The sequence below is a fragment of the Mercenaria mercenaria genome, chromosome 10 (genome assembly GCF_021730395.1).
Source record: "Mercenaria mercenaria strain notata chromosome 10, MADL_Memer_1, whole genome shotgun sequence".
NCBI classification, from domain to species: Eukaryota; Metazoa; Mollusca; class Bivalvia; order Venerida; family Veneridae; genus Mercenaria; species Mercenaria mercenaria.
Window position 1 is genome coordinate 41,277,779 of NC_069370.1, and position 12,176 is coordinate 41,289,954.

General features: G+C 33.8%; 1 protein-coding gene across 5 annotated transcripts in view; it reads left to right on the forward strand.

The window, feature by feature from the left end:
* Positions 1-10,184, forward strand: part of LOC123560787 (steroidogenic acute regulatory protein-like) — a 68,355-nt gene extending 58,171 nt beyond the window's left edge. For all 5 annotated transcript variants that reach the window (XM_053552905.1, XM_053552907.1, XM_053552904.1 and 2 more), the window contains exons 13-14: positions 1,980-2,073; positions 3,098-10,184. In XM_053552905.1, the coding sequence (XP_053408880.1) occupies positions 1,980-2,073; positions 3,098-3,214 (211 nt within the window). In that variant the 3' untranslated portion in view covers positions 3,215-10,184. The remainder of the gene's footprint in view (positions 1-1,979; positions 2,074-3,097) is intronic.
* The last annotated feature ends 1,992 nt before the right edge of the window (positions 10,185-12,176 follow it).

The window sequence follows — 12,176 nt, forward strand, 5'->3', positions numbered from 1 at the left end:
TTTAAGTATATAAATATCATTGGTGAACAGTATATTACATACTAAATCTAATGTCTTGTTGTAGAATGTATTATATCTCTTCTATGTTTCTATCTCGTGACAGTAGCTGTTCTTATCTTGTCAGCTGTACTTACTCACATTACTCAAACAGTGCAGATCATGATCAGACTGCGTGGATGTGCAGGCTGATCATGATCTACACAAGTCGCAAAGGCAGAACCAATCGTGTCCAGCATGGTAAGGGTTAAATACTATCCAGACGGACACTTAAGGTTTTCCTCTACCACCAAAAGCTGAAAAGTCACCATAATTATGACCAATAGAGTTGACAATCATCTTTAACTATTAATAATTAATTATAATTATTAACTATTATTAATGGTAGAGATACAATTTTATGTAACACTCTTCCTCAAAATTTTATGTAGATATCACCTCTTTGGATATGAATTCTTTTGCACTAGTTTTATATATAATTTTTTGAGGCCAATTAGTGGAAACCAGCTTTTTATCTTTAAATATAAAGTAGTGGTCTACACATATAGCAAATGTTAGAAATAGGTTACGATTAGAGACATGCTTTTTAAGATGATATTAATAAAGGTTTATGTAACAAGTACTTTTTCATTTTCTTCTAGATCTTTTGGTTTTTAGCAGTTATACAATTTTTATTATCTTGTTTGGATTAGCCTCTCCTATAACTTGATCTTAATTTCTACAAGAATCTGTCAATACCAGATAAGTGTCCTAACATCGGTACATGTAAAATGCGCATCAAATGTTTCTCTTTAGTTTAAAATGCAGGCTACAAATTATCATTAGTATCAGAATTTATACCAATATAATTTTTAGCTTGTCTGATTTTTGAAAAAATCGAAGAGGTGTTGTTGTCACTTGATCGTCGGTGTTGGTTAAAATTTTTGTATAGATCCACCTTTCCTCAAAAATTGTAAGAGCTACAGCTTTGAAACTTTGCACACTAATCATCATAGAGGACCATGTAGGCCAAGAACCATAACTCTGATATGCATTTTGTCAGAATTATGGCCCTTTTTGTACTTTGAAAATCTGAACCATAACTCTTTTCTTACATATTGTCCAGCACCTGCAGACGAGCGATGGCACCTGTAGGTGGTACTCTTGTTTTTGTATATCGTGAACAAGACTTTCCTGATCTGAGAGATATAGACAGACTTTATCATAAATGTCTCGTTGTTTGCTGTCCGTTACATAGCCATTAAAAGCATGACAACTTTTGAATGTTTTGTTTATGCTCCTGATGTTAAAGACCAGGAGCCATGTTAGCCTGTCTGTCATGCTGACTTGCGTACTCAGCTCCTACTAAGCTTCAGTCCAATTCAAATGAAACTTGGTATACAACATCAACATAATTTGCATGCACATATCAAAAGTTTCATGTCCAGTTTGTTGATTTGAAATTTTGTCCCTTTTTTGCACTTTATAATATTATTCAGTCAAGCCTTTCCTGGATGTATTAGTCATACACTGTTATCATCACTCGTGTTTTAAAGAAAAATATTTCACATATGAAATATAAATCATGTCGAGTTACTTTTTAATGCTGAAAGTACAGCACACAAAATGTAATTGAGATACATGTAGATGTTATAAATTTTATACACATCTTAGCTGGCACTGTTAAATCATTCAATTTGTTTGGCACAAGTTTCTGCGGCTTTGGTAAAAACAGTTATTTCGTAGGGATATGAATGTGTGGATTTCAATTTTTGCTCATAAAATGAATGGAAATCTAATTTCTTCATTAGCATTGGATTTCATGGATTGACTTAACCATGAGAATTACTCCCATATGAATGATTTCTCAGAATTAGACAAGAGAAAATTGCTGGAGAAAACCATTCAGTGTTCTCCATTCTGAAATATATTTGATAAACATTTTTTAAGAAGACTGTCATATTAATATATGATTATATCATAAACATTTTAACTTATTTCAGAGGAGATAATGGTCCCGGAGGTTGGGTATTTGAGAGCGTGGAGAATGAACCAGATCGGTGCTTGTTTACGTGGATAGTAAACACTAATCTTAAGGTTGGTGTTATACCTCCGTTTATTCTAAATATATATATTTTTTACGATTTTTTTCATTTTCTCAAAGGGATGCGTAATATATACCAAGGTAGAGCTTCTAACATTTTTTTCCAGCTTGAAAACCCGAAAATATCGGCGAAAACCGGTACTGTAAATTGTCCATTTTTGTTGGCAAGAATTATTATAGTTTATTTGTTAGGACAAAAATTCATGGATTTTCATATTTTACAGAAAAAATTATCCTGTGATTATATAAGTTGTAATTATGCACTTCTATCCATTTCTGGTCAGACCTTGATCTTTTATGCTAACAAAGTTAAATGGTTTAGTTGTGGATGAGGTGTTTCCTGCTCTGACCAACGGTCAAGAGTTTGAACCTCACTGAGGTCATTAGTATGGTTCTGCTTTTCTTGAGAGTGATTCAGAAAAGATCCATGTTTTTCTGTAACTAAAGTGAAAATAAATCTGTGTAAACTGAAATACATACATTGAATATATAGGAATCAGATATAAAACACAGTTGTTTTAAAAATATGTTTTAAGAAAGCTTTTGTGTATAAATTGTTTTCTTGGGAATTTTTCATCACATAATAAATAGATGACAAAACATATCAAAAATAAATTTTTTTTGCCTATCTGACCAGATACGACAATTTTTATTTCTAAATTATTTTTGCCAAAAGAGAATCATTTCCCTGCAAGTTTATGGCAGCAAAAGCCATGAGCTTTGAATAAGAATATAATGTTTCTCTTACAATAGGTTAAAAAAACCATGGTTTTTGTAAAACAGTAAACCAAAAAGTAGACCAAAAATGTTATTTTTTCTCAGGATTTTGGAATCGTGGCTGCTTTTATACGCTGTTCATTATACTTTGGTTCATACGGTAAGTCAATGAAAACCATGTGGGTTTTTTTTTGTGTAAAAGTTCAAGGCTATTCTTATAGCAGGCACCAGTGATTTTACAAGACCAGTCAAAAAAAAATTGCTCTTCGGAAACATGTAAGACTTTGATTTTTGTTTCAGGGTTGGCTGCCGCAAGCTGCAATAGACCAGGCCATGTCAGGAGTTCTAGTGTCGTATTTCAAATTATTAGTAGACCACTACAAAGAAATAATAGCTCAAAGAACTAATGGATTATAGCCTCATTAGAAACCCAGCCAGTACTGTAAACTGGTCTTTAGCTTTCTGTGATAGGTCAATTTAGATCAAAGATTTTATTCACCACATACACCAAAGGAGAAGTATACATGATGATAATTATAGTGTTGGCTGGATGTTGTATGGACAGATGACTGCATTCATCAGTATATGTTGGATAATACTATATATCCTCTGTTAACAACACTTCTAAGTTGGAAATACAGAACAACACTAATCGCTTGAAGTGGAAAGGACATGAGCAAAACGTGCGACTTACGTATGATTTTAAGCAATCCAGTCATAGACAGTATAAGTTTAAATGGTCAGGGATAACATGAATTATTCATGTCAGTGTTTCTTTGTATCTTCCTACAGAAGCAAAAAATCATTAGACCTGTGAACTGAGGCCACCTTCTTTTAATTATAGCTAGATTTATTTCCTAACATATGCATAAAGACCACCTGTGAACAGAAGCTACCCAGCTTTAATTATCACAGGATTAATTTCCTGCTTCAAAAATGGCAGTTTTTTTCAACCGTTGCATAAAGACCACCTGTAGACAGAGAGTATTTCATGACAGGTCTTTTAATACAGGTTTGACTGTATTACTTTGTGTTAACAACATAATCAAGTAGCAATTCTTTTCAAAAAAAACAAAACAGGTATACAGACCACCTTAAATCTGAATAAAAAACTCTTCGCTTTAAAGGCCACTTGATGCTTTTTCAATTTAAACCTTTAGGTATAGACAATTGCAAATAAAAGCCACTCAAGGCTCTGTCAAGAATGGCTTTTATATACAGGTTTCACTGTATTTTCTATCTAGTTGCTTGTAAGATTTTAGAGATTAATAGTATTCATGTAGATTAACAAAATTGTTGTACTTCCATTACCCATCGCATAGATGGAATTGTCTATGATCATTAAATTGTTTTTTGTCTGTTGTTGAAGAGATTAGAATAAAAATATTGTTCAGATATACAGAATGGCTATAGATAATTTCACATTGTTTATTGTGCCCTCCCTTCAAAGAAGATGGGGGTATATTGTTTTGCTCATGTTGTGTGATTCATCCGGTGTCGATTTATGATCAGTAATAAAAGAGTGCTTACCTGGCGATAGCCTGCAGTCAGCAGATGACTGACCACATTGTTCTAGGGTCAAAGGTCTAGGTTATAGTAACATCGAGACTGAAAACAGTTTTTAGTAATTAATTAAAGAGAACGCTTGGACCTGCAGATGCCAGAAACTCGTAGGATGATTACCTCAGGTCAGTAGAAGATCTTAAATTGAAAGATCATTAGGTCAGATGTCATGGACTCTGTGGCCTTTAGGCTGAAAACATTTTTCCCACTTTGACATACATCAGTCAGCATTCATAAAATTATATATCCAGTGAATAGTAGATGATCCCTCTTGTTCTAGAATTCCTCTTGTGTCAGGAACATTTGATCAAAGGTCAAGGTCAAAGAATGATTCAGAGTGAAAATTACATGGAAAAAAGTTACTGCCAACAGAACATTATATGGGGGGAGAGGGTTGTGTGAGGGGGCATAAATTATGTGTTTTACAAATTGGACAAATTTCTGAGATTCTCCACTCTTTGATTGAACTTCTAGGCAAAGATCAATGAACAAATTGTATACAGATTGTTTATAGTTGACATATATATTATATTTCATGCATCACTGTTACATTGTTTTTATCTATTACACTGTATTCATAGTGATTTCAGGTGACTGTATAGTTATATTTTGTTTATATCAGACTTGATGTTTTATTTCTTTTCAAAAAGTCACAACTGTCAGTTACTCTTATCAAGTGTTCTTAGTTAATAGTTTATGTCATTTCAAAATTCACATGTTCAGTACATGCATATATGTGTACCTCAGTGAATTGTTGAGAATTGGGTATGTTTGTAGAATGAATTAAAAGTATATGATTTTCTGAAGTTTCATTGAGTCATAATGACGTACAATATTGTCTAAGTTTCAACAATGATGGCAAAACACATTTTACATCCCAGATACTGGATGATAATAAATAACCTTGTAATCAACTACATTTATGAATAAAATTTAATGCATACACTCATATACTACTACAGTAATGAAATTAGTGCAGACAAAAATTGAGCCGTGCCATGAGAAAACCAACATAGTGGGTGTGCGACCAGCATGGATCCAGACCAGCCTGAGCATCCGCGCAGTCTGGTCAGGATCCATGCTGTTCGCTTTTAAAGCCTACTGCAATTAGAGAAACCATTAGCGAACAGCATGGATCCTGACCAGACTGCGTGGATGCCCAGGCTGGTCTGGATCCATGCTGGTCGCAAACCCACTATGTTGATTTTCTCATGGCGCGGCTCAATTGTTTAATTAATTCTCTGTCATTAGTAGTACAAGTGTAATACATTATGCAAGGAAGAGAATGTGTCTGGTTGCCGGCACCCGAGTAGGAATATCGGACTCTCAGATTGTTGATTTGATGGCAGCTTGGCAGAGCCTTTTTGTTACCGTACTACAGCTATGAGCATAACATTCCATCCACACTCATAACCAGTTACAGATTCTTATTAATGTTACCAAGCCTGCCAGTTACCAAGATTTTCTACACACGTTTTAAATTTTTTGGTTCAGCATTAAATTAAAGAAGAATTATCAATAATAAAAAACGTTATCAGTTAGAGATTTCTGTATTCTAAACCAAAGTGAAAACTTACAAAAATCAACGAATAATGTGATGAAACACAGTTATTTTTAAATTTTATTTTGAAATCGATTTAAGCTATTTGACATCATTGTTTGGTTATATTGACACTACCATATTTGGTATTTATAAGTTAAAATAAGAAAGTATTATTTTGTTAGTCAAAATGAAATTTTCAGTGTTACTGGGGTACCTCAACTGTAAATTGTATCTTGAACTAAAATCCTTTTATTCTATTTAATAAGATGGCTATATCTTTTTGTTTGATTTTTGTAACAGTTTTTTCCCACTTGTTTTCAATGTAATGTTTTGAAATATTGCTTTTTGAAATAGTAAGTTTTTGACATTTTCACCTTTTAGCAAGGTCAGTAGAAGTTAGGTTGATTTAAATACAATTTGAATGCACTGCAATATATTTCAGACCTCAAGATTGTAAATAAAATCTTGCTTTATACATAATATGTATGAATGTTTTTCTGTTTCATGTTTGCAACTGAAAATGCAATAGGACTTTTTTGGTGCAAAATGTAAATTTCAGTACACAATATTTTATGAATATTTATATATTGATAATTAAATGTATGTATGTTTAGTAACAGGATTGCTATTTATGCAGATTTTAAGTGACATGCCCCTAGATTTGTGCAATTTTTCAAAAAATTTCTTTAGTGGTTTCATGTTAATAAAGAATTTAATGATAATGATTCAGTGAGTTCTAGGGGATACTGGTTTCCCAGTAGTTTCCGGACCCAAGTAGTTTTCCGGACCTTTCACATTTCGTACTGTATAGACTTTATGCCATAGTAAAACATCTGGGTAACAATATCATATTATCTAGACATTTGTTGCCTTTACCTAGCAGCGAAAACCTAGCATTACCAAACTTATTTATTATTTGAAAATCCTGGTTGTTTTAACTTACTTTGATGTAATGTTTACAAAAGTGATTGTCATCCGCAGGGGAATTCCAGTTACAGTGCGCATGCGCAGAAATTGAGGTCCCTTGAAGGTAAACATCAGTCAATTGATGCTCCCGTTTAAAGACTACAGCAAAAACATACTGATAGTAATAAAATAAAACAACGAAAGTCAGAAAAATTCGACCTTTTCTTTTAACTACGGCATTCAATCATCGATTAAAAATAGGAACCAAAATAGACAGGGATTTACCTATTATACCGTCTATCAATCAAATTTTTAGCATCAGTGTCCATGCCCGAGTGGTCAGGGCGTTAGACTACCAATTCTGAGACCGGACTTGTTGTTTTTTAGAAAATAGTTGTTAATTGTATTAAAAGTTCTTAATTTCTTTTTTGTAATATTGCCAGTTTGCTCAATACATCCCGTCATTTTAGCGTGATGTTAATATTAATGGAATTAATTGCCCTCTTTGAGGCCTCATCTACATTTGTGTTATGAACGCAAGTGTAATAAGAATTCTACATGGTGTTAATGAAGAACCTAGGTTTTTTCTGTGAAAATTTTATGTGTCTACTATGTTTTGTTTGAAAGTTACAGGCAAAAAATAGCGATTTCGGTCTGGAAACTACTGGGAAATCAGTATGTATATGAAATATGCAAAGTAATGTTGAATACATAGAGAAACTGTCAAAAGTGTGTGCCACACACACAAGAATAGAAGAAATCTAAGTGAACTTGTGTAACATAAGCTTGTGAATAGTTTGTTTGTGGGGCTACAGGTCACACCAACACAAATTAGTCAGCAGATATAACATTGATTTATCATTTCAGTATTTTGTAATATTTGTAATATATTTTTATCCTATTTTGAATGATACTAGATTTTTATGTTTATCTTCAAGCATGTCCCTTTAATTCTAATCTGTATGCTATTAGGTAGTATTTTTTGGTAGACCATTGCAAACAGCAATTGACTGATTAAATATGTGGGAAGTTGTTTTTTTGGATTGGCTGACAACAAATGAGGCCCAGAATATTTTATTATTTCACTTATTAAATTTTTTATGCATACAGTTTCTCTGACTTACTGTTTTGTAGGTTCTTTTTCTACAAAGTATATTTTACTTACATGTTGTCTGTAATATGTTTTTTTAGCTCACCTGTCACAAAGTGACAAGGTGAGCTTTTGTGATCACGCGGTGGCCGTCGTCCGTCCGTGCGTCCGTAAACTTTTACTTGTGACCACTCTAGAGGTCACATTTTTCATGGGATCTTTATGAAAGTTGGTCAGAATGTTCATCTTGATGATATCTAGGTCAAGTTCGAAACTGGGTCATGTGCCATCAAAAACTAGGTCAGTAGGTCTAAAAATAGAAAAACCTTGTGACCTCTCTAGAGGCCATATATTTCATAACATCTTCATGAAAATTGGTCAGAATGTTCACCTTGATGATATCTAGGTCAAGTTCGAAACTGGGTCACGTGCCATCAAAAACTAGGTCAGTAGGTCTAAAAATAGAAAAACCTTGTGACCTCTCTAGAGGCCATATTTTTCATGAGATCTTCATGAATATTGGTCAGAATGTTTACCTTGATGATATCTAGGTCAAGTTCGAAACTGGGTCACATAGGGTCAAAAACTAGGTCATTAGGTCTAAAAATAGAAAAACCTTGTGACCTCTCTAGAGGCCATATTTCTCAATGGATCTTCATGAAAATTGGTCAGAATGTTCACCTTGATGATATCTAGGTCAAGTTCGAAACTGGGTCACGTGGGGTTAAAAACTAGGTCAGTAGATCTAAAAATAGAAAAACCTTGTGACCTCTCTAGAGGCCATATTTTTCATGAGATCTTCATGAATATTGGTCAGAATGTTCATCTTGATGATATCTAGGTCAAGTACGAAACTGGGTCGTGTGGGGTCAAAAACTAGGTCAGTAGATCTAAAAATAGAAAAACCTTGTGACCTCTCTAGAGGCCATATTTCTCAATGGATCTTCATGAAAATTGGTCAGAATGTTCACCTTGATGATATCTAGGTCAAGTTCGAAACTGGGTCACGTGCGGTCAAAAACTAGGTCAGTAGGTCTAAAAATAGGAAAACCTTGTGACCTCTCTAGAGGCGATATTTTTCACTGGATCTTCATGAAAATTGGTCAGAGTGTTTACCTTGAAGATATCTAGGTCAAGTTCGAAACTGGGTCACGTGGGGTTAAAAACTAGGTCAGTAGATCTAAAAATAGAAAAACCTTGTGACCTCTCTAGAGGCCATATTTTTCATGAGATCTTCATGATTATTGGTCAGAATGTTCACCTTGATGATATCTAAGTCAAGTTCGAAACTGGGTCACGTGGGGTTAAAAACTAGGTCAGTAGGTCTAAAAATAGAAAAAACCTTGTGACCTCTCTAGAGGCCATATTTCTCAACGGATCTTCATGAAAATTGGTGAGAATGTTCAGCTTGATGATATCTAGGTCAGGTTTGTAACTGGGTCATGTGCGGTCAAAAACTAGGTCAGTAGGTCGAAAAATAGAAAAACCTTGTGACCTCTCTAGAGGCCATATTTTTCACGAGATCTTCATGAAAATTGGTGAGAATGTTCACCTTGGTGATATCTAGGTCAAATTTAAAAGTGGGTCACGTGCCTTCAAAAACTAGGCCATTAGGTCAAATAATAGAAAAACCTTGTGACCTCTCTAGAGGCCATATTTTTCAATGGATCTTCATGAAAATTGGTCAGAATTTTTTATCTTGATGATATCTAGGTCACATGTGCTCAAAAACTAGGTCACTATGTCAAATAATAGAAATAATGACGTCATACTCAGTTCAACACTGGGTCATGTGGGGATAGGTGAGCAATTCAGGACCATCATGGTCCTCTTGTTTTAATTCTGAATGTGTTGACATTGTCCTTAAAGAATCATGGTTCAGATTGTAGTGATACATCTTTACCTTTAATTTAATAAAGGTCGTCATATATTGTGACAACTGTTGGTCACATAATCAACTTTTGTACTGGAGATTTTAACTGACTTATCTAATTTGTAAAAAATAAAGTGTTGCTATTTTTGGAAGATATATTGTACGTTTTCTCACTTTAGAAAGAAATTCTCACCATTATGCTATATTTCTGTATATATTTATTTCAATGTCTGGGACAAAAACCACTGTTTTATAGAAACGTGTTTGAAATTATGCAATTGACGGAAATGTGTCCCCATAAAACAAATTTGTGTGCATGCCGGAGAGACGTTTATGTTTCTACAAAACATTTTTTAATCATAGAATATTATGTATTTATTGAAAATGAAATATTAAAAATTGTTGAAAATTTCCCGATTTGTTTATTGAATTTGATTTGATAGAATGTTTCTTGAAAATAATATCTTGTAATTGTCAGCTTTTCAAATGTTGGCTAAAGTCCAGATTTCTAAGAACAGGTCAGCTGTTCAAAATAAATCAAGCACAACTTCATATTTTTAGCTCGACTTTTCAAAGAAAAAGTAGAGCTATTGCACTTGCCCCGGCGTCGGCGCCGTTGGTTAAAGTTTTTGATAAAGTCAAATATCTCTGTTACTATCAAAGCTATTGACTTGAAACTTAAAATAGTTATTAACTATCAAAGTCTTCATCAGGAGAAACAATCCCCATAACTCTGATTTGAATTTTGACAGAATTATGCCCCTTTTTAACTTAGAATTTTTGGTTAAAGTTTTTGATAAAGTCAAATATCTCTGTTACTATTAAAGCTTTTGACTTGAAACTCAAAATATTTATTTACTATCAAAGTCTACACCAGGAGACACAATTCCAATAACTCTGATTTGAATTTTGACAGAATTATGCCCCTTTTTAACTTAGAATTTTTGGTTAAAGTTTTTGATAAAGTCAAATATCTCTGTTATTATCAAAGCTATTGACTTGAAACTTAAAATACTTATTTACCATCAAAGTCTACACCAGGAGAAACAATCCCCATAACTCTGTTTTGAATTTTGTCAAAATTATGCCCCTTTTTAACTTAGAATTTTTTGTTAAAATTTTTGATAAAGTCAAATATCTCTGTTACTATCAAAGGTTTTGACTTGAAACTTAAAATATTTATTTACCATCAAAGTCTACACTAGGAGAAACAATCCCCATAACTCTGATTTGAATTTTGACAGAATTATGCCCCTTTTTAACTTAGAATTTTTTGTTAAAATTTTTGATAAAGTCAAATATCTCTGTTACTATTAAGCTTTTGACTTGAAACTCAAAGTATTTATTTGCTATCAAAGTCAGCACCAGGAGACACAATTCCAATAACTCTGATTTGAATTTTGACAGAGTTATGTCCCTTTTTAACTTGGATTTTTTTTTACTGGCAAAGCTCTAATTCAGAGTCAAGCACTGTGAAAAGTTGAGCGCGCTGTCTTACGGACAGCTCTTGTTAATAAATCCATTTACTCAGAGCAGTTTGTTTTTGCCTGGATATATGGGCTATCTCACATAGCCTTCATCAGCTGATTGCACTGAATTCTGGTCAGTGGGTGTCACATCTTCGAGTCGTCACATGATACCAGGAGAGGGCTGTACACTGCTGGAAGCTCCAAACCCTCATCCTGGTTGAGCGGTGGTCACTGTTGCTTGATGTGTGATAGCTGAAATATTTAGATAAAAACAAATTGCTCTGAGTGAATGGATTTATGCAAAATATGGACAATCCAGAGCAAAAGAACAACCTTCATTGTTGTAAGCATTACTTCATTCGTTGATCATTATCACTAACATGTCAGATCCTTTGACATTTGCTCCATCTTTGGTGGGCGGGGGGTTGGTGGGGGGTGGACAGTAAGAAACAAGGTTAAGGTAAAAAACAAGGTTAAGGTAGCAGATCCATGATGTCCATCCCTTTACATATCCTCCGATTTCAGCATTTCTTGGGTTGTTATGAAAAGTAATTTTCTGTTAAAGGCCGAAGCATATGGAGGGTATATAATGGTTATCGCAGATTGTCATTACAGGTCCATTACTTTTAACAATGAATCTTGAAATAAATGTTCAACTAGAAAACTTTGTATTTAAAGGGACTGGCCTCCAGATTGTTCAACAACAAAAAAAATATTTATTTTTTTAGGTATCTGGAAATAAATGCTATAGTTCTTAAGAAGGCTTTAAAACTTAATTACTGACACAGAATGTGTTCTGGAAACGCATGAGAATTTGCTGTTTTTAGCTTGTGCTCAAAGGCGAGCTTTTGTGGTCGTCCGTCGTCATCCGTCTGTCGTCGTCAACAATTTGACTGTTAACACTCTAGAGGTCATAATTTTGGCCCAATCTTAAT